The sequence below is a fragment of the Eleutherodactylus coqui genome, chromosome 6 (assembly GCF_035609145.1).
Source record: "Eleutherodactylus coqui strain aEleCoq1 chromosome 6, aEleCoq1.hap1, whole genome shotgun sequence".
Classification (NCBI taxonomy): Eukaryota; Metazoa; Chordata; class Amphibia; order Anura; family Eleutherodactylidae; genus Eleutherodactylus; species Eleutherodactylus coqui.
The window spans coordinates 221,597,151-221,620,043 of NC_089842.1; the positions used below are offsets into that span (position 1 = coordinate 221,597,151).

Below are 22,893 nucleotides of genomic sequence, written 5' to 3' on the forward strand. Positions count from 1 at the left end.
GGGTTATTTTTACTCTCTTTGGCGATCAGTCTTTCTGCCTCCTCCTTAGCAATTTTGATCTTTTCTTTACATATTTAGTTTTTTTCCCTGTATGATTTTAGCGCTTCTTCGCTGCCTTCTTGTTTTAGTAGTTTAAACGCTTTCTTTTTTTTTTATTTACTGCCCCCTTACAGTCTTGCCGAGCCACATTGGTTTACTTATACTTGTAGTTCTTTTGTTTTTAAAGGATATGAACTGCTCACATGAGGTAATTAGGATGTTTTTAAACTTTTCCCATTTGTCGTCTGTACTGTTATTTTTGAGGACGCTGTCCCAATTAAGGTTACCGATTACTAGTTCTGAGCTGATCAAATTTTGCTTTACTAAAATTTATTTATTTTTTTTGTCGCTCCCTGATAAGGCTTCTTATTGAATGAAAGCTGGAAATTAAATATATTGAGGTCGCTATTTCCTAAGTGTCCCTGCACCTGCACCCCCATGATTCGGTCCGGTTTGTTTGTTAATAATAAGTCCAGAGTGACCTTCCGTCTAGTCGGCTCCTGCACAAGTTGGGAAAGCTAGTTTTCTTTAACTGTTCTCAAGAACTTATCACCCTTGTGAGATTTGCAGGTTTCGTCTTCCCATATTATATCTGGATAATTAAATTACCCCCTAATAATTACTTCGTTGCGGTTTAACACCTCTTCTATTTGCCTTAATAATAAAGTTTTCGTAATCTACTCCCATCCTGCTCTTCAGGCTATGTGCCCCATAGAGGTACTGATAACAGAGATGACGGGTCTACAAATCACTTTATAATGGTAGGAGGGGGTACAAGGAGTTGAAAACCCGCAGTTTAGTCCATGATCCTTTCCTATGGGTCTCGGTGTTGCCATCCTCCACGTTGGTATCCTGTCCCTTATCCCAGCGGCTATAGGGCATCAAGAGCTGAGCAGACACCCCACTGGCTATTTGAAGTTCTGCAGACAGAGGGGGAAGAACAGGAGGCTTACACCAGGTAGCCAGAGTAGATGGATGAGCGCAGAGCTGGACTTGTGTGCTCCTCATCCTCACTGCCTGTAGTGTTCTCTTCTGAGGTGGTGGTGGACATCTCCAATTCGGAGCACAAAGGAGCTGGACTCCACTGCCTGCTGATAGTGGACACCTCCTGGGTGAGACGCAAGGAAGCTGGGCTCTGACACACACGGTACAGGATCGGAGGTGGGCCCCTGCTGGATGTGCTACGATCACTGCAGGGGCTCCTGGTCCCAGGACCTCGTCCAGAAGGCACATTGTCCACACTGTGAAGGAAGAGCATTGTAGTTGTATGTTACTTGAAAAGGAGACTCCCGAAAACAGCAGAAAGTGCGCCTGATGCCAGAGGCATCTTACCGCATGACGAATGGCATATGGGGGCCTGTGAGCTTTAACTTACCCTCTTTGACATTAACATGATGTCCTATCCACCACTTCTACACATCTCCAAGAGTGCCACCATTCCATAACTCCAAGACTGTCCATGACCTCCAAAACTACCAGTCTACAACCTTTACACCTCTTCAAGACTATCCCCCATGTCTGCATCTATCCAAGAGTGCCCTGTTCTTCACCTATCCGAGATTACCCCTTCCACCACCTCTATACCTCTCAGAGTTTGCCCCAACCCCAATTTTTACACCTCTCAGACTGCTCCTGTCTACTACCTCTGCACCTCTTCAAGACTGCCCCTTTTATCACCCTTATACCTCTCTGAGACTACATCCATCTATGATCCTCCCTGATAGTTCCCCTTTACGTGACCTCTACAGCTCTCTGATAGTACCCCTGTCCATGACTCCTACATCTCTCCAAGACAGCCCCCATCCCTTACCTGTACCCTCCATCCTGCCACTTTCCTCGGCTCTGCTGGTGTAGACATAAAACCAAGAAGAAGAGTGCCAAGAGAACCAATCCCATGATGAGAGTGATTGTGATTGCCACAAAAATACCCGTAGATCCCAGGCCACCTGAAAGATGGAAGAGAATCCATATGTTGTCTTACATATGGCATACATTTGTCATTCTGTGCCTGCAGCCTTCCATTGACACGGACCTACACGTACATACAGCTCCATGGCGCATGTCTGGGACCCCAGCTGGTTGGTGACGGTACAGCGGTAGAGGCCAGATGTCTCTGATGTGAGGTTTGTCAGAGTAGCGGAGGCTTGATATTCTGCAGGGACAGTAATGGGTTGTGGGTTACGGCAAGCTGATAGGCACACACAGACCTCAGCTTACTACTGTAGTCATGGAAGTGCATCACCAAAATACGTAGCAGGGAAGAGCATGAAAAACGCACAAGTAGTGGCTGCACACAACCATTACAAGCAGCGGTTACATGTGATGGCTACACAGCGGGGCTGCTCTGCTACATACTGTATGACAGCTGTATAGGGTGCTTAAAGCGACCCTCTGGTTTCAGAACAAAACTGTCTTGGGGAGGGGCATATTACCTGCAACTGTTCTCTTTAATCAATAGGTTCCAGGTCCCATTTTCAGCTGCCCAAGATGGCCAACGCAATCTTTAGTCTTGCTAACCCCTCTGCCGTGCACTGCTAGTGTTAGACTGCCAATGCCGTGTACCTGCTCTCTGATTGGCCAGTGCTGGTCATATGCTCAGCACTGGCCAATCAGAGAGCAGTGCACAGTATGCATCCGGTAGTTAGAAAATAGCTGGATGTCCAAAAATGGGTCCTAGAATTAACGTATGAGAGGAGCAGCAGAAAAGAACCACAATAGGTAATGTCCAAAAACCAGAGGGTTGCTTTAAATACATTGGTTACAGGCGGCAGTTAGTTGTGGTGACTGCATATGGTGGAAGTACACTGTGGTTGCACATGACGTTTACATGCAGTGATTACATATAGTAGCGGCATGTCACGGTTTCATGCAGCACTTTGTGAGTACTACAGTTCAATCTGTGCATCTATATGGGATGGGTGTCAGGCATGCTGCTCTGGAGGAGGCGCCCGCAGGCTGCGGCAGCTTCCACTCACCTTCTTGGCTGCTGATCAGCTGCTGAGCACTGGGCAGAATTTTCTCCCATCTGATTGTGGGCATTGGGATCCCTTCCTTCACTGAACATCGCAGCCGAATGCTTCCTCCTTCTAGTCCATGGCCGTCACTGGAACAGTCTGGAGTCGAGGGGGGAACTGCAAACATAATAGAGGCAGGAATGTGAGGCGCAGGTCACCCACATTCTGTGCTCTACCACATCTCACCGACCTCATGTAACAAGTCACCAGCATGCAAATTGTAAACCTAGCCATCACAGCACACGCTTCAGCCTGACATCTAGCTATGACTAAGTGGGGGAAGGCAAGAGGTGTCCATATAGCTGCACAGTGCTGTGAATGGTTCCCCCCCTGTAGGGGGATAGAGCTAAACGGTAAAACAGCATGAACTTCCCACCTGAAAGCACCAAACCACCCACCCCAGTGCAGTGGCTCCCATTTGCTTCTACCCCAGTGCAGCCGCTCCCATCCACTTCTACCCCAATATATCCACTTCTACCCCGATGCAGCCGCTTCTCTATGGCTTTTCTCTATGACTATGATGAGGATGCTGTTATTAGGGTGACACCTCTTCTCTATGGCTATGATGAGTGTGTTGATATTAGGGTGACTGCTGCTCTCTATGACTATGATGAGGGTGTTGGTATTAGGATGACACCTCCGCTCTATGGATATGTTGAGTGTGTTGATATTAGGGTGACACCTCCTCTCTATGACTATGATGAGGTTGTTATTAGGGTGACACCTCCTCTATATGATTATGATGAGGTTGTTATTAGGGTTACACCTCCTCTCTATGACTATGATGAGTGTGTTGTTATTTAGGTGACACCTCTATATGGTTAGGATGAGGATGTTGTTATTAGCTTGACGCCTCCTCTCTATGACTATGATGAGGGTGTTGGTATGATGCTTTCTATCTATGCCTATGATGAGGGTGTTGGCATTAGGGTGCCACCTTTTCTCTATGGCTATGATGAGGGTGCCATTATTAAGGGGACACCTCTTCTCTATGGCTAGGATGAGGGTGTTGGTATTAGGGTGATACCCCCTCTGTATGCCTGTGATGAGGATGCTGTTATTAGGGTGATGCCTCTTCTCTATGACTATAAGAAGGGTGTTGATATTAGGGGGACACCTACTCTCTATGGCTAGGATGAGGGTGTTGGTTTAAAGGTGACACCTCCTCTCTATTGCTAGAATAAGGGTGTTGGTTTTAGGGTGACAGCTCCTTCCAATGGCTATGATGATGGTGTTGGTATTAGGGTGACACCTCCTCTCTATGACTATGATGAGGGTGTTGGTATTAGGGGGACACCTCCTGTCTATGGCTAGAATGAGGGTTTTGGTATTAGGTGGACACCTCCCCTCTATGGCTAGGCTGAGGGTGTTTTTATTCGGGTGGCTGCTTCTCTGTATGCCTGTGATGAAGATGCTGTTATTAGGGTGACACCTCCTCTCTATGTTTATGATGAGGCTGTTATTATTAGGGTGGCTCTTTCTCTCTATGAATATGATGATGGTGTTGGTATTAGGGTGACTCCTCCTCTCTATGACTATAATGAGGGTCTTAGTATTAGAGTGACACCTCCCCTCTATAGCTAGAATAAGGGTGTTGGTATTAGGGGGACACCTCCCCTCTATGGCTAGGATGAGGGTGTTGGTATTTGGGTGACACCTCCTCTCTATGGCTAGGCTGAGGGTGTTGTTATTAGGATGACACCTCCTCTCTATGACTAGGATGAGGGTGTTATTAGGGTGACTCCTCCTCTCTATGTTTGTGATGAGGGTGCTGTTATTAGGTTGACGCCTTCTCTATATTGCTATGATGAAAGTGTTCGTGTTAGGGTGACACCTTCTCTCTATGACTAGGATGAAGGTGGTATTATTAGGGTGATGCTCTCCTGATGGATTGTCACCTTGTCATGCGGAGGGAGCTTGCATGTTCCAGTGAACCTATGGGCGAAGTTGTCGGAGTCATGTGTCCAGAAGGGCTTCCCTGGACGGTACGGCCACAGGGGAGGAACCAGACTAAGCACCATCTGAAGTCCTTAATGGCGGAGCAGGTGGATGATAACATGGTACATGTTGCAATGGCTGTGAAAGCGAAAGAAGGCTGCAACAGATGACAAGCCACCGGTCATCAGGTTAACCATGTCACTGGATGTGAACCTCATTCTGTATAGACAGTGTGTAGATCGGGTATGCACTGATATCCACACAAATCAAATTCACACAAAGGCGCCTTCCGAGAAAATGAAAAAGTCCCATGTCGATCAGCAATTGGTGACGGGAGCAAGACTGTGAAATCTGGAAGACCCTAGTCACAGACTGGCACATGGGCGGTGGATATAGATTCAGTCATTCTGTCTCAGGGACCGAGGCAGCTGAGCAGTTCGGCAGCTGTATGCATGACTCAGCAACCCTATTTAGGACCCACTCTGCTCATCCCACATGGCAAGGGGGCTAGAAAAAGTTCCCTAAACATAGACTGCCTCTCTCTTCCCTGACTGGACTACCGCATTCAGGGGGGTCACCACCTTGCGGTCAAAAAAGAAAATTAAACTTTGGCACATGGAACATTTGGACACTATTGGACAACTAATGCCCTGCTATTGTAGCAAGGGAGCTGAGGCATTTTAACATCGATATAGTAGCACTCTAAGAGACCCGGAGAGCATGAGAGGGACAGCTGAAGGAAGAAAAAGGAGGCTACAACTTCTTTTAGAAGGGCCTGCAAGAACAAGAACAAAGGAACCAAGGAGTTGGCTTTGCAATTTAAAACGACCTGGTGAAGAATCTATCTGAAGCACCCATCGGCATCAACGAACGACTCTCAACTCTCCAAATTAATCTTGCCAAAAACCAGCAGGCAACTATCATAAGTGCTTATGCACCAACTTTAGGTGCTGATGAAGAGATCAAAGAAAAATGTTACTGTCAGCTGGACACCATCCTATCGGAGATACCCAGGGAGGACAAAATCATCCTTCTGGGTGATTTTAATGTAAGATCTGGATGAAACTTCAACCTGTGTTTAGGGACTATAGGAAAAAATGGAGTTGGAAACAGTAAATTGAAAGGCAGCCTACTTCTTAGCAAATGCGTGGAACATCACCTTGTTATCACCAACACGCTCTTCCGACAGAAAAACAAGTTTAAGACATCATGGAAGCACTCCCAGTCAAAGCATTGGTACTATGTAATTATACGTGCCAGAGACCGCCGAAAAGTACTCCTCACAAGAGCCATGACAGGTGATGATTATTGCTGGGTAGACCACAGGTTAATTCAATCTACAATTGCCATCAAGATCGCCCCAAACGCAGACTCCAAGGAAGAAACATAACATGTAAAATGAATACCCAAGCCCTTCAAGAGCCCCCTAAATGAACCCTTCTCCAAACAACACTCAAGAATCATCTATCCATGGATAAAGTGCTTTTTTCTCCCCTGTCCTCCTGCACACAGGACCTCCGACACATCCAATACACCTTTGGAATCGTGTCACCCCCAGGCATCCTGTTGTCCTATCCAGCCGAACTGACGAAGGGGTTCTTCCCCGAAACGCGTATTCTATTGCTGGTTTTTAATTTGTGAAAAAATAAAAAAGAAGTGCTTTCACCATCACACATTGGACTTTGATCTACATCTTCTAGTAGCTTAGAGGGTTGCGCCTCCATACTAGTTCTTTTCACATCCTTTTCATTTAAGGTGGAGTCAGGCATCAAACAGGGTTGTGTTATTGCCCCAACTTCATATTCCATCTTTATAGCTATGATAGTGCACCTTGTTAATAGGAAGCTCTACACCCTCTCTATGACTATTATGAGGGTGTTATTAGGGTGACACCTCCTCTCTGTGACTATGATGAGGGTGTTATTAAGGTGACACCTCCTCTCTATGGCTATGATAAGGGTGTTCTTATCAGTGTGACACCTCTTTTTTGCGGCTTCGATGATCTGGGTGTTTTGATTAGGGTGATGCCTCCTCTCTATGACTGATGAGGGTGTTATCTGGGTAACATATACTTTCTATAACTATAATGAGAGTATTCTTATTAGGGTGGCTCAACTCCATAACTGTGATGAGGGTGCTGTTATTAGGGTGACGCCTCCTCTCTATGTTTATGATGAGGGTATTATTATTATGCTGGGTCCTGCTCTCTATGAATATGATGATGGTGTTGGTATTAGGGTGACACCTCTTTTTTGCGGCTGCTATAATCTGGGTCTTGTGATGAGGGTGATGCCTCCTCTCTTTGACTACGTTGAGCGTGTTAGTTTTCGGGTGATGCCTCCTCTCTATGAGTATAATGAGGATGTTGTTATTAGGGTAAAGCTCCTCTTTATGGCTATTATGAGGGTTTTCTTACTAGCGTGACTCCACTCTATGACTATGATGAGGGTGCTGTTATCAGGGTAACGGCTTTTTTATGCGGCTGCTATGATCTGTGTGTTGTGATTAGGGTACTGCCTCCTCTCTTTGGCTTTGATGATATGTTAGCATTAGGTTGACACCTCCTCTGACTATGATGAGGGTGCAGTTTTTAGGGTGACACCTCCACTCTATGACACTGATGAGAGTGTTGGTTTTAGGGCAACCTCTACTCTCTATGGCTATGATGAGGGTGTTGTTATTATGGTGATGCCTCCTGTCAATGAATATGATGAGGGTGTTGATATAAGGGTGACACCTCCCCTCTATGGCTAGATTAGGGTGTTGGTTTTAGGGTGACAGCTCCTCTCAATGGCTATGATGATAGTGTTGGTATTAGGGTGACACCTCCTCTCTATGACTATGATGATGGTGTTGGTATTAGAGTGACACCTCCTCTCTATGACTATGATGGGGGTGTTGGCATTAGGGGGACACCTCCCTTCTATGGCTAGGATGAGGGTGTTGGTATTAAGGTGACACCTCCTCTCTATGGCTTGGTTGAGGGTGTTGTTATTAGGGTGGCTGCTTCTCTGTATGCCTGTGATGAGGATGCTGTTATTAGGGTGACACCTCCTCTCTATATTTATGATGAGGCTGTTATTATTAGGGTGGCTCTTTCTCTGTATGAATATGATGATGGTGTTGGTATTAGGGTGACACCTCCTCTCTATGACTATAATGAGGGTGTTGGTATTAGAATGACACCTCCCCTCCATGGCTAGAATGAGGGTGTTGGTATTAGGGGGACAGCTCCCCTCTATGGCTAGGATGATGGTGTTGGTATTAGGGTGACACCTCCTCTCTATGACTTTAATGAGGGTGTTAGTATTAGAGTGACACCTCCCCTCTATGGCTAGAATGAGGGTGTTGGTATTAGGGGGACACCTCCCCTCTATGAGTAGGATGAGGTTGTTGGTGTTAGGGTGACACCTCCTCTCTATGGCTAGGCTGAGGGTGTTGTTATTAGGGTGGCTCCTTCCCTGTATGCCTGTGGGGAGGATGCTGTTATTAGGGTGATGCCTCCTCTATGTTTATTAAGAGGGTGTTATTATTAGGGTGGCTCCTTCTCTCTATGATTATGATTAGGGTGTTGGTATTAGGGGACACCTCCTCTCTATGGCTAGGATGAGGGTGTTGGTTTAAAGGTGACACCTCCTCTCTATTGCTAGAATAAGGGTGTTGGTTTTAGGGTGACAGCTCCTTTCAATGGCTATGATGATGGTGTTGGTATTAGGGTGACACCTCCTCTCTATGACTATGATGAGGGTGTTGGTATTAGGGGGACACCTCCTGTCTATGGGTAGGATGAGGGTTTTGGTATTAGGGGGACACCTCCCCTCTATGGCTAGGCTGAGGGTGTTTTTATTAGGGTGGCTGCTTCTCTGTATGCCTGTGATGAAGATGCTGTTATTAGGGTGACACCTCCTCTCTATGTTTATGATGAGGCTGTTATTATTAGGGTGGCTCTTTCTCTCTATGAATATGATGATGGTGTTGGTATTAGGGTGACTCCTCCTCTCTATGACTATAATGAGGGTCTTAGTATTAGAGTGACACCTCCCCTCTGTAGCTAGAATAAGGGTGTTGGTATTAGGGGGACACCTCCCCTCTATGGCTAGGATGAGGGTGTTGGTATTTGGGTGACACCTCCTCTCTATGGCTAGGCTGAGGGTGTTGTTATTAGGGTGACTCCTTCCCTGTATGCCTGTCGTGAGGATGCTGTTATTAGGGTGATGCCTCCTCTATGTTTATGATGAGGGTGTTATTATTAGGGTGGCTCCTTCTCTCTATGAATATGATGATGGCATTGATATTAGGGAGACACCTCCTCTCTATGGCTAGGATGAGGGTGTTGGTATTAGGATGACACCTCCTCTCTATGCCTAGGCTGAGGGTGTTGTTATTAGGGTGGCTGCTTCTCTCTATGAATATGATGATGGTGTTGGTATTATTGTGACACCTTTTCTCTATGATTATGCTAAGGGCGTTGTTATCAGTGTGATACCTCTTTTTCTTGGCTGCTATGATCTGGATGTTGTGATTAGGGTGACATGTCCTCTCTATGACTATAATGAGGGTGCTGTTATTAGGGTGACACTTCCTCTCTATGTCTATGATAACAGTGGTGTTATTATAGTCGCTTCACTCTATGGCTATGATAAGGATGTTATTATCAGGGTGACACCTCTTTTTTGCAGCTGCAATGATCCGGGTGTGGTGATTAGGGTGACGTCTTCTCTCCTTGGCTATGTTGAGCATGTTGTTTTTAGGGTAATGCCTCCATTCTGCGACTGTTATGATATGGTTTGTGTTATCGGGGGGAACTGGCAGATTTTTCTCAGTGTCACTTACCAAGCACAGTAAGGCCAACGATGCCAATATTTGGTGTGGCCCCATCAGGAGGGTTGATGACTGTACATTGGTAGGTTCCAGTGTCGGACACACGACTATGGTTCAGTACGATGCTGGCATCCCGCGTTGGCTGTAAAGCAAATGTGACCCTTCCGAGGTACTCACTGAGACTTTCCACAATTTGTCCCTGTTCATACGAGATGACCTGAGTGAAGATAGATGTTCACATCAATGACAACGGAGACGAAATCTACAGTGTTGGGACAAGGAGTGATTGTCATTCACACACCTGCAGGGGCTGCTGCGGCTGCTGCAGAGGGGACACCGTCCATATGATATTGAGACGGTTAAGGGCCGCTGTCGTTCTGAATGAGCAGGGGAGCAGGATGCTTCCACCTCTTGTCACCTGGATGCTGGGAGTGTTTACAACGACCTTCACAGCCGCACCTACTGCAATACACAAGGAGAAAGAGATGAGCCAGACAAGAAAACCCTCTAGTACGATGGGTGGCATTTTTATAGATGTAAGCCCTTCAAACCAGGCCTCGATCCTACTTACTACTTCATATCTGTCACTGATCCTTATAACAAGAGCACTCTGCCTCAGGACTCAGAAGAGACAGAGCAACGGACAATAGGGAGGGGCCAGCAATCGACCCCGCCCTTCTGCACGGCCCATGCAGCAGTACAACTAGGCAGTGTACAGTACAAAGCCCAAAATGGCTGCCACAGAAAACACAAGACTATAGGGAAAGGGGTCGATATGAGGCCCAGATTGTTTACACGTGCATTCTTCTCCTCTGAGGGGCGCACATGAGCATAAAATTTCCATCCGCAGCCCAGAGTATGAGAATGTATAAGATAACCAAAAACTGGAATGTTGGTTTGGCATGTTCAGTGATATGCCCCCCGACATTGAGTCTCTCTTCATAATAAGAGGTGTAATATGCTGATCTATCCAATGACAGATGAGCTCCAGATAATTTATTCTCTGTATGCAACTAATTCATTGTGACGTTCCACGATAGATCCCAGAGTGCACAGAAAAGAAGTTCCAGGGAAAAAACGTGTCTGAAAGAATCCAATGTAACTGGTTGGTACGGCGACCGCCAGCTTCTTTAAAACCTTTACTCCTAGCATGGAATAAAAGTCTAATCTAATGTGAAGCCCCTCAGTGCGGCATATCAGTACCCCTTGGATTAGAAGTACTAGAAGAAATGGAAGAGGCTGAAAGGATAAACGTCTAATGCCGTGAACCCCTTCTTTCCCTATGAGGAGTGGAGTATATTTATATACCACAATAAGTGTGAGTTTCCCGCTGTGCAGTGTGAAGTGCAATTCTACAAAATCCTGTGAGAGTAGACCAGTAGAGTGTTGGTGGAGTTGTTCAAGAGATGGTTTCCGGGACCAAAGAATCACAGATAACTAGGCCTGTGTAAGTCACTTTGTTCTCCCGTGTTTTCCTCCCTGTCACATTACGCTTTCCTCTGCATTACTGTACTGCCAGTGGATGTAAAGTGGACTGTAACTGTTGGAACTTTGCAAGTTGATTTACAGTAAACAGCTTCTCTGAAAGTTCCCGGTTTGGCCTTTAAACTTTACTCCGTGTGTGCGTACTCTTGTTTCTCTGAGACCACTTCAGAGGAAAGAACAGTGGTGTCACCCGTGACAAAAGGACTAAGGTAATCCACCAGTCGGTTTCCCTATTTAAAATAGTCTGCCCTCGCCCCTTGGTTACCCTCCAGGTGGGAGACGGTAGAGCCACTGTGACAAGTGAACTACCTTTCCTAGGCTGGGGCCTGCTCCTTGGATGATGCACTGCTATATTTGGTTTCTTCTCAATTCCAGTTCATGGCCTCCCAACAGGTCAGGTTTTCAGGATTTCCTCAGTATTGCACAGGTGATGTTATTATTGTCAGTGCCTCAGGCATTGCCAGGTTTTCTTACTATAGGATATCCTGAAAACATGATCTGTTGGTGGTCCGTAAGGAATGGTGTTGAGAAACACTGCCTTAGACCACAGTACAGTTATGTCAGCCACACATACTCACTCAGCTTGCAAGCTCACTTAGAGATGGACTGAAATAGCACTTAGCTTTAGCGACTCAGCTGCTCCTCTTGTTGGAATGGTCCTTTGTTCCATGTCATTTATGGTATCGCCATAATCTGTGATCTGGTCTGGGCTTCCATTGATGAAACGCATATAAACCGGACTTCATCAACCCAACTTTGGTAACGTCTGAAACACTGTCACCCCAACATGCTGACCTCCAGGAATCTATACCCCAGTATAGTGAACTCCAGGACTCCATCACTCCAACATACTGACCTCCAGGATCCTATCACCCCAAACTGCAAAGCTCTGGAACCCTATCACCCCAACCATGCTGACCTCCATATCTTTATTGCCCCAAAATACTTAACTCTGGAATGCTATCACCCCAACAATGCTGACATTCAAGACCCTATCACCACACCTTGTGAACCTTTGGAACTCTATCGATCCAACAAGCTAACCTCCAAGAACCTATCACCCCGGTCCTGAAGACCTTCATAAACCTATCATACCAGCATGCTGACCTTTGTAACACTTACAAACCAACACTGTTGAGCTTCTTGAACCTATAACCCTAACTATGTTGACCTCCAAGACCTTAGTACCCCAGATTCTGACCTCTAGGAACCTATCACCCCAACCATGCTGACCTCCAGGACCCTATCACCCCAACCTTTCTGAACTCTATGACTATATCACCCCAACATACTGATCAGCAGTAACCTATGAAGCCAGCATGCTGACCTGCAGGGACCTGTCACTCCAACATGCTAACATCCAGGAACCAATCACCCCAACCAAGCAGTCCTTTATGACCATGTAACCCCGGCTAAAAAAGATTAAAATCAATAAACCGCTGGGCCCAGATGGAATACACCCAAGGGTTCTAAGGGAACTAAGTGACTGATAGACAGGCTACTATTTCTTATATTTAGGGACTCTATTGAGAGCGGAATTGTACCACTGGATTGGCGCATTGCCCAAGTGGTTCCAATATACAAAAAGGGGTCAAGAAGAAAGCGTGGTAACTACATGCCAGTAAGTCTCACTTTAATAATTGGAAAAATATTCAAGGTGTTTCTAAGAACTGTCTCAGAGATAGAAAGCAGAGGGTGGTAATAAATGGTTCATGCTCTTGCCTCAGTGTAAGAGCAGCGAGACTGTGAAACTCTTTGCCTGAGGAAGTAGTGATGTCAAAATCCATAGAGGAGTTTAAGAGGGGACTAGATGCCTTCCTAGAGTGCTATAATATTAAAGAATATAGACATTAGGTGTCCAGCAGAGTTGTTAATCTCAAATGCTGATCCAGTGATTACTCTGGCTGCCAGAGTCAGCAAGGAATTTTTTCCTCCAAATGAGCTAAATTTGCTCGTTGGGGTTTCTTGGCCTTCCTCCGGACCAACAAGGATGGGAAGGGGTGGTTGAAACAGGTGGAACTAGATGGACATTGCCTTCATTCAGCCTAATATACTATGTTATCATGTACTATGTTACTATGTTAAGAGATGCCATCCTGGAATACCTCAAGGAAAACAATGGTATGGGTTCATGAAGGGACGATCATGTCAAACCAACTTGATCAGCATCTAGACCCTGTTAACTCTTGCTGACAACTTTATCTTCCAAAAGGTAGAAGAGAAAACAAGGGGATCTGCTATCTTGGACCTAATTCTTACCAACAGAGAGGAAATGGTTGAGGAAGTAAGGGTGGCTGGAACCTTAGGAGGCAGTGATCAAGCCATTATTGAATTTTCAATAAAAAGGGAAGGAAGACCTGAAAAAACTCAGACCTTAAGGTTGGATTTCAGAAAGGCAGATTTTAATGAACTCAGAAAGAGGGTGGGAAGAATCCAATGGCTGGATGTTCTTGAGAACAGAAATGTCCAAGCAGATAGGGAAATATTGCGAAATGAGATTCTCAAAGAACAATCGTTAACAATCCCTAAAAGATGGAAGAATAGGAAGCATTTAAAGAGACCAGGATGGATGAACACAGAACTTGCACACATGTTACAAACAAAGAAAAATATGTTTATCAAATGGAAAGAGGGGGGAATATCTAAAGAAGAATATAATGTAGTCTGCAGAAACTGTAGGGCAAGTGTCAACAGAGGCCAAAAGCAACAAAAAAGGATTTTGGAGTATGTCAAAAGCAAAAGAAAAGTCAAAGATGCTATTGGATGCTTACAAGATAAAAATGGTGAATTGGTTAAGAATGATGTTGAGAAGGCCAAACTTTTAAATTCCTATTTTGTTTGTGTTTTCTCTCAGAAAGTAGATGGAACATCAACTGATCTTCCTAGGATACTAAAGGAAGCAGTGGAGGTAATTGCTGAATTACTCGCCATAATGCTTGAAAATGCCTAGTGAACAGGAGAAGTCTCAGAAAATTGGAAAAGGGCAAATGTTGTCCCTATCTTCAAAAAAGGGCAGAAGATGGATCCAGGAAACTACAGACCTGTGAGCCTGACCTCTATACCAGGAAATATCTTTGAACAAATTATTAAACAGCATGTGTGCAAGTACTTGGATAAAAATGGAGTAATTAACCAGAGCCAGCATGGGTTTGTAACAAACAAGTCATGCCAGAAAAATCTAATTTCCTTCTATGACAGAATCACCGACTGGGTTGATCAGGGAAATTCGGTGGATATAGTATATCTTGACTTTAGTAAAGCATTTGACAAAGTATTTCATACCATACTTATTGAAAAAATGACCAAATATGGGATTGACAAGACAACTGTTAGGTGGATTCACAACTGTCTGAGTGATCGTACTCAAAGAGTGGTCAAATATGGCTGCACATCCAAGTGGAAGAATGTATCAAGTGGGGTACCACAAGGCTCTGTCCTAGTCTCAGTGTTGTTCAACATTTTTATAAATGATCTGGAGAAGGGAATTGATGGGAAACTGATCAAATGTACCAACAACACAAAGCTAGGAGGGATAGCTAATACTAGGGAAGAGAGAGAGTATTTAAAAAGATCTAGAAAAGCTTAAACAGTGGGCGGGGACTAACAGAATGGTATTTAACAAGGAGAAACACCTGCATTTGGGCAAGAAAAATGAAAAAAAGCACATACAGAATGGGAGGAATTGGGCTAAGCAGCAGCACATGGGAAAAAGACTTGGGTATACTAATAGACCATAGACTGAACATGAGTCAACAATGTGATGCTGCAGCCAAAAAGGCAAACACGATTCTGGGATGTATTAAGAGAAGCATAGAGTCTAGATCACATGAGGTAATTATCCCCCTCTACTCTTCCTTAGTCAAACCTCATCTGGAATGCTGTGTCCAGTTCTAGGCTCCTGACTTTAAAAAAGACATAGACAAACTGGAGCATGTTCAGAGAAGAGTTAACAAGATGCTAAACGGTCTGCAAATCATGTCCCATGAGGAATGGTTAAAGGATTTAAGAATGTTTAGCTTGCAAAAAAGAAGGCTGAGAGGAGACTTAATAGCTGTCTACAAATATCTGAAGGGCTGTCACAGTGCAGAGGGATCAGCTCTATTCTCATTTGCAAAAGGTAAGACTAGAAGCAATGGGATGAAACTGAAAGGGAGGAGACACAAATTAGATATTAGAAAAAACTTTCTGACAGTGAGGTTGATCAATGAGTGGAACAGGTTACCATGGGAGGTGGTAAGTTCTCTTTCAAAGGAAGTGCTCAAACAAAGGCTGGACAAATATCTGACTGGGATGATTTAGTGAATCCTTTACTGAGCAGGGGGTTGCACCCGATGACCCTGGAGGTCCCTTCCAACTCTGCAATTCTATGATTTTATGATAACCTCAAGAACCCTATCACTTCAACATGCTGACATCCAGGAAACCTACACCTCAATCATGCTGACCTTCAGGCACCTTGACCCCACCATGCAGGCCTTTAGGAACCTATCTCCCCAACTATGCTGACCTCTGCAACTCTATTAACTTAAAATGCTGACCACCAGGAACCTATCAACCAAACATGCTGACCTACAGAGCCCTATTACTCCAACATGCTATTCTCCAGGAAACCTTCACCCCAATCATGCTGACCTGCAGGAAACATTTACTACAACAACCAGGACCCTATCACCCCATCATGCTAACTTCTGGGAAACCTTCACCCCAATCATGCTGACCTCCGGGCACCTTCCACCCAACATTTTGACCTCTAGAACTCTATCACCCCGACTTGCTCTAGCTCCAGTACTGTATCACCCAACAATTGTGACCTCTAGAACTCTTATCACCCCAAGCATGCTGACCTTCAGGACCCTAGCACTCCAACATACTGACTTTCTGGAACCTATCACCCCAACATGCTGACCTGCAGGCACCTTACAGCCAACCATTCTGACCTTTAGGATCCTATCACCCTAACCATGCTGGTCTCTGGAACTCTATTAACCCAACATACTGACTTCAAGGCCCTATCACTCCAACATGCTAACTGCCAGGAAACCTTCACTCCAACATGCTAATCTCCAGAAACCTTACCCCCAACCATGCTGACCTTCTGGACTTTATCAGCCCAGCATGCTGACCACAGGACCCTGTCACCCCCAAATGCTGACCTCTGGACCTATAGCATCCCAACCACGCTGAGCATCAGGTCTCTATCACCCCCAACAACTCTGCTGACCTCCTTGACTACTCCTTGTTTTGTTTTTACCTGAAAAGTAATGTCTTTGAATGCAGAACAAACAAGTGAAAAGCAGAAGTTAATCTAAGAGCAAAGCACCTTGAGAAACAGGCAGAGGACAGGTGTTGAAGGGAGTGGGTAGTTTCTGCAATGTTACCTGTGAAGGCATAGAACAGAAGGCACAGGTGGCTGAGGCTGGACTTGCTGGTCATGTTGCAGTGAGGGAGACGTGTCTGAATGAGTCCCATCATCAATCATCTGTTGTCTGTGCCTGTTTTGCCCCCTCCACCCTGTGCGCTTCCTGGGGTCAACGCCTCCCCCCTTGTAATTTGCTGAATTTGTTTCGCTCCATTTCCCTCTCTGTCTCTTCAGCGGTCTCTTGTCAGTTCATCTGTGCCCTTCACATATTCCTGGAGCTGGAGAGCCCCTCCTGCTTGTTTTCTAGTATTTTTGGCCCCGTGTTAAGGATAAGTAGAAGATGCACTCTGTGTGAAATGTGCAACTCCTACACATGGCTGATCTTACCCCAGAAACCTCTGTCATTGGCAGAGGGCATGGCAGACCTCTGCGGTCAGATAGTGGAATCCACTGTGATTGTTCTATGGAATTGTCAGGGATAGGAGGGACCTGACACAGAGATATAAAAGGGTTAAGCCCACTGCCCCCACAGAAGCATCTGATATGCCAAAGCATGCACTTGTTACCCTCTGGCCTCAGTGATAGATACAGACCACTTTCAGACTGAGCCTTAAAGAGGTAATCCAGTTGTAAACTATTGATGATCTATCCACAGGATAGGCTATCAGTAATAGATAGGCTGGGGTATGCTACTCCGAACCCCTGCAGATCAACTGTTTGCTGGGCTGATGCGCTTCTGCACTGAACTGCAGGAAGCAGCTAGCTCCGTTCTGACTGCAGTGGCTAAGCTTGGTATTATAGCAAGGAAAGGGGGAAAACATGACAGGTGGTCTCAATCTTGGGGTTTGTAGCTCTTGGATATGAAGAGGAAGTCATTTCTCAGGGCACCGCTACATTATAGAATATGTAAGTGGTGGATAATCCCCCCACCACCACACACAGGGGAAGGAATGCCACATTTCCAGTTAATATATAGGCTAGTTGTGTCTGCAGCTCCGTCGGTTTTAAAAAATAAATTAAAGAGGTTGTCCAGGGTTAAAAAAAACATATCTGCTTTCTTCCAAATTCAGCACCACCCTTGTCCATAAAGTTGTGTGTGGTATTGTAACTCAACATAATTGAAGTGAATGGAAGCTGAGCTGCAATACCAGACACAACCTACAGACAAGGGTGGCACTCTGTTTGACATGTTTTTCTAACCTTGGACATCCCCATAATAATAAGTAGCCATGCTCACAGTTTTGCTCATGTTATACAGGCGGAGCCACTGCAGAACTTGGGTAGATTTATGATTCTTAGTAAATTTATTGACTAAGTGAAGCTGGACAGATTCAGCAAACTGAGGCCCTCTACCAAATAGTGAATGGCTTCATTTTCACTGACAACACTATCAACAGACTGGTACATACACAACATTGAGCTCAATTGTCCCAGAATCTAGCCATAGATGCTGTAAACAAACACACACTTCAGCTCTCATACATATATAATATCTGCAGAAAACTGCATGACTACCACCTAAAAACTAAATAAATTATAATAATCTTTATTTGTATAGCGCCAACTTATTCTGCACCGCTTTCAAGCATGGGAGAAACACAAACAATACAACAATTACATATATGATATACAATCAGTTTGAAACAAACGGGGTGGGGGTGATACAGGAGGTACAAGGGGGGATTGGCATGGGGGGGTACAATTGTATCTTGTCACCACCGGAAGTAGGGGTGGAGACAAGATTTAGGCTGCTTGACAGGCCGATGACTCCCCCAGGAGCTGATTGGCTGATGCTGTTGCTCACTGTCCCTGAACCTGCCTTGGTATCTGGGTGTCTGTGCCGGCCCTGCTATCCTATCGGCGATGTGCTGCGGTCCTCCGTCTCCCCGGGATGGAAGTGAGTGATTGCCTCTCACCTACAGACCTTAAGGCAGGAGATCCCACGCTGTTCTGCTTGCTTCCGACTGCAGTGTCAGTGTGGTCGCTACCCCTGCCGTCAGCGTTGCTGTCAGCGCTCTCTGTGATGCCACCCCCACTGTCAATGGGGCCACCGCCGGCGCACTCCCTGCTTCACTATCATCAGTCGCTGTACCATGGAGGGACAGATCGCGGAGGGCTTGAGGATGACAGTGGTGAGCATAGGTGCGAGTGCGGCAATGGAGCGACAGGGAGGAGAGCGACAGGGCTGGCAGCCTACAGCACCGGAATGCGGCCGCTGACGGCTACTCCGCTCCCCTGCCTACTCTCCCTTCAGCAGCTGGCACCAGCGCCACTGCTCAGAGGCAGATAGGGAGTGGAGTCGCCCTCAGCGGCCGCATCTCGACGCTAGAGCATGAGGGAGGACAGTGTGGCTGGCGGCGGTGCCAGGGTCATCGCAGCGCTACAGCATGGGGAGGACAGTGTTGGCAGCAGTGGCGAGGCATATCTTCCCCACCCAAACAAGTATCTTCCCGACCTGCCGGCCAACAATACGGCCAATCAGGAGCTAGGGGTGTGACAGGGGCATTCCTTCATATAAGGGCTGTCAAACCCCTAGCTTCCGGTGGTGACAAGATACAATAATACTGGCATGGGGGAGCACAGGCAGTATTAGGATTCCAGATGGAAATCAGATATTAGAAAGCAAACAGGGTGGGGAGGTAATTAGATACAGTTGTAGAGGTTGTATGTGATAGGGGATTTGGTATGATTCCCTGAAAAGGTGCGTTTTAAAGGCACATCTGAAGTTTCGTGCATTGGGAATTGTCCGGATGCCTTGGGGTAGAGCGTTCCAGAGGATGGGTGCTGCTCTGGTGAAGTCCTATAGGTGAGCCTAGCAGCTGCATTTAGTATGGATTGCAATTGAGCGAGTCTGGTGCGGGGAAGGAATAGCGAGTTGCATTAGTCGCGTCGGGAGTAAATGAGGGCGACCATGAGTGTCTTGTCAAAGCCATTGATGCTGCGAAATGCGCAATTAGAAGCAGCTAATATGACTCGCTTGTGGAACCAAGAAAGAATGTACATCTGAGTAAATAATATCAACCAGTTCTTTAATGTCCTTGACGACAAAGCCGTGATGTATGTTCTTGAGAGAGTGGACACCACCGTTACTTGTCAAAGCCTCGTTTCCCAGTTGCAGTAATGTTTCAGGGAATTCATTTGCATTATTGCCCCGCAGCAGCTAATGTAGAGCGAGATCTTGGTGACCCGGGATGCATAAGATCTGTTGAGACAAGCAGCTACCTCGTCTGCTTGAGTTCTTCATTGGATGACAGGTAATGTTTGCACACAGTACTATGACGCCTCTCATTAGCTTATTATTGCCCATGAGATCTTTTAGTCTGTAAGACCCCCGATTCTCAGTTGTATGGTGGCTGCCCGGCCACCACCTTCGGCCTCCTCCATCAATTTTTAGAGTAGCCATCCTCAGCAGTTGATGTTTCTCTCTGGAAAGCATTCGGATATTGTTTGTACACATCCTTCATGCGAAGGGAATTGCAGTTTACTGGTCTAAACGGTTCGTGCACCATATGCTTTATGATGATCACGACAGGATCGGGAATTTCTGCTAAGATGAGGCTATTCATCTGGTTGAAATCCAGCCCCACCGTGAACAATGATTGTAGTATTACAATTTGTCCTATATCAGCAGTGTTCTCGTCTATTCAATGTACATTATGTAAATGCATATAGTGCAACAAGCCAGACCTAGGAGGGGTTAAGCAGCGAGGGAAATCTAAGATGGCAGTCACGGTGGCTCCTCCTGGCAAGGTAGTAAATGCGGTCTGGAAGTAGTGCTACATAGTGGCAAAATTTGGCAGTCCTTACTGTGAGCTGCCCGGTTGAGCAAGGTAAATTGGTAATACCCCAGCAGGGTGCTACCCACGGAGTCGGGTAGGGAAAGTTGTTAGTTTCTCATGACAGCAGTCCATGTATGGGTAAGGACCCGTTCCGAACAAAATAATAAATATAAAAAAGTGGGGAACTAAACAAAAATGGGGTTAGTAGTTCTTGCCTCTGCATCTCAACCCTGAAAATTCTTTATGAAGCCAAGACATACCTGTCTGCTCCTTAAAAGAACCGGTGCGACCACGCTCGAGAATGACTGCCAATATTCTAGAATTTGATAGGACAAACTTGGTTGCATCGAAGGTGAGCAAATCATCAGAATAGTGGTTCTGTTTCCCTCAGAAGAACATGGGGTACTCTATCACTAGAGAGGCAATTTTGCCTTCTTCCTGTGTGAAGAAGGTGCAATTTCTATCTGGGATGCATAACAATCTCATAACAAGGAGAAATGCAAAATCCTTCATCTGTGCAGAAAAAATGAAAGAGACACATACAGAATGGGAGGAATTGGGCTAAGGAGCAGCACATGGGAAAAAGACTTGGGTATACTGATAGATGTAGGATTTTAGAGCGGGAGTGTACGGTTTTACTTGTATTTGCCATGTACATTTAGCTATAGGTGGCTGTTTCTACCAAATTAGGGAGGGGCAGGTCTCCACAGTTGCGGTATCCAGAAGTGGCAGAGCATGGTGGTGATCTGAGAGGTGAGCAGGTCCTGGACAAAGTTATAGGATTTAGGTGATTTCAGTTACCTGGACCTACTAAGCAACCTGGACTTTATGTTTCTGCAATCTAGGTTAACAGATACTATTTCATGACCAATTTTATTTACAAGTCTCTGAGACAGCTATGGGGAGTAATGTAGTGCCAACCTATGCTATCATATTCATGAATCCTTTTGAAGATTTGTACGTGTATTCTAACCCTCTGTTTGCATACCGTTGATACGGCCTATGTCATTAAAACTTATTAAAGTCTTCCAAACATCATGACTGAGAAGCCTTGTATTGTACTCCCTCACAGTCCCAGTTTTATAGTCATGCCTTGGGAGAAGTTCAAGGATTACCAGTGCCAGCTTAAGCTGGCATTGGCGTGGCCGGAACCCGGACATAAGGCTCATTCAGGTGCAACTACAAAAAAAAATCCCTTAGAAGGAGTTGTCGATATGGAATAAAATCTGTATGTGGGATTGTAACATTGATATTCTTGAAGTAACACTTTAAATTTAGACTAGGCAATAATGTTACGGGGATCTGAGTTCTCTCTTGTGTCCAAATTAATTAATGATGATCATCGGCGAAAGACCAAGAGACATCAACTGTGTGAAGTCACCACTGTGCTCTTTCTAAAGAGCCCAGGCCAATTCTAACTTTATTCATAGTGCGAGCAGACAAAGAGTAGAGTGACCCAACATAGTGGACCACCTTCCTGAAAATGGTTATGACAGACACAGGGGTGTAACGATGGTGCCACCTTTCTCTGGATAGCAGAGAATTAAATAGTTGGAACTGCCTGTGCTTGTCGGATGATCAGATGCTCCTCTCTACTGGTGGTGTGTCGAGGGTGTCCTGAGCCCAGTTGCCTTGTGGCCTGCCCTCAAGCATCCATTGGCCTCAACACATTATAAGTCTGGTCAAAATAGCCTAGGTGGGGAATAATTCTTCGATATAACCATCCAGCTTCTCACTAATTCATCCCCTCTCAGACTCTGGTAATGGGGTGAAATCTCTTCTCTGCGTCGTAGAGGCGTCTAGTGGTCAAGAAGCTCTACACAAGCGGAAGAGGTCACTACACACAGTCATATTTGCCAAAAGAAACAACCCTGAGTGGGTCCCCTTAAAAGTAAACTTTTATTAAATCGCATATAAAATTTTACCTAAAAAAAAAATAATGGACATATATGCTATAGGAGCATAAAAAAAATGATTACACAAACTCAAAGAGCCTGAACATATAAATCAACGGCCTTAAATTAGGTATACATAGCGCTCACTCCATTGACTCCACTGAGCCATAGAAACAATATAACCATCTGGACTAGTGCATATATGACACTAGTCACTGACTACAGACAGGGAGCCTCTGAGACCCTTTTATAGGCCAAGGGGGGGAACCACTTTTAGGGCCTCCGGTGACAAGACCGTTCATCTAATCACTACAACTCTCATTTACATTTCTGCCTGAGATGGAACTGCATGCCGAATTTTGTTTCAAATTACAACTTCTGCGGGCGGAGTGTTTTTGACAGTGTGTGTATACAGACATATTATACATCTAGACATATTACTATGAATGGCGGATTATAATAGGGGCGGTAGGGCTGACCGGCCTAGGGGGTACTGCTGCCCAAACCGTCCCTATTATAATCCTCTATTGGCTGCCATCCCACCATCCTACAAAGCGGATGAG

The 22,893-nt window shown here is 45.5% G+C and overlaps 1 protein-coding gene across 1 annotated transcript; it reads right to left on the reverse strand.

The window, feature by feature from the left end:
* Nucleotides 1-808: 808 nt before the first annotated feature.
* On the reverse strand, nt 809-16,921 carry LOC136631620 (immunoglobulin superfamily member 11-like). Its single transcript, XM_066605908.1, has 7 exons — nt 16,676-16,921; nt 10,114-10,274; nt 9,825-10,029; nt 3,015-3,170; nt 2,072-2,191; nt 1,850-1,985; nt 809-1,280 (listed from the first exon to the last, which is right to left on the reverse strand). The coding sequence occupies exons 1-7, from the start codon at nt 16,767-16,769 to the stop codon at nt 989-991; spliced, it is 1,164 nt and encodes a 387-aa protein (XP_066462005.1). The 5' UTR covers nt 16,770-16,921; the 3' UTR covers nt 809-988.
* Nucleotides 16,922-22,893: the final 5,972 nt, after the last annotated feature.

Excerpts from the sequence above, each read along its gene's own strand:
- LOC136631620 (XM_066605908.1), bottom strand. The coding sequence starts at position 16,769 with ATGATGGGACTCATTCAGACACGTCTCCCTCACTGCAACATGACCAGC. Across the intron at positions 10,030-10,113 it reads AGCCGCAGCAGCCCCTGCAG|GTCATCTCGTATGAACAGGG; the intron begins GTGTGTGAATGA and ends ATCTTCACTCAG. Across the intron at positions 1,281-1,849 it reads TGGCAGGATGGAGGGTACAG|TGTGGACAATGTGCCTTCTG; the intron begins GTAAGGGATGGG and ends CTTCCTTCACAG.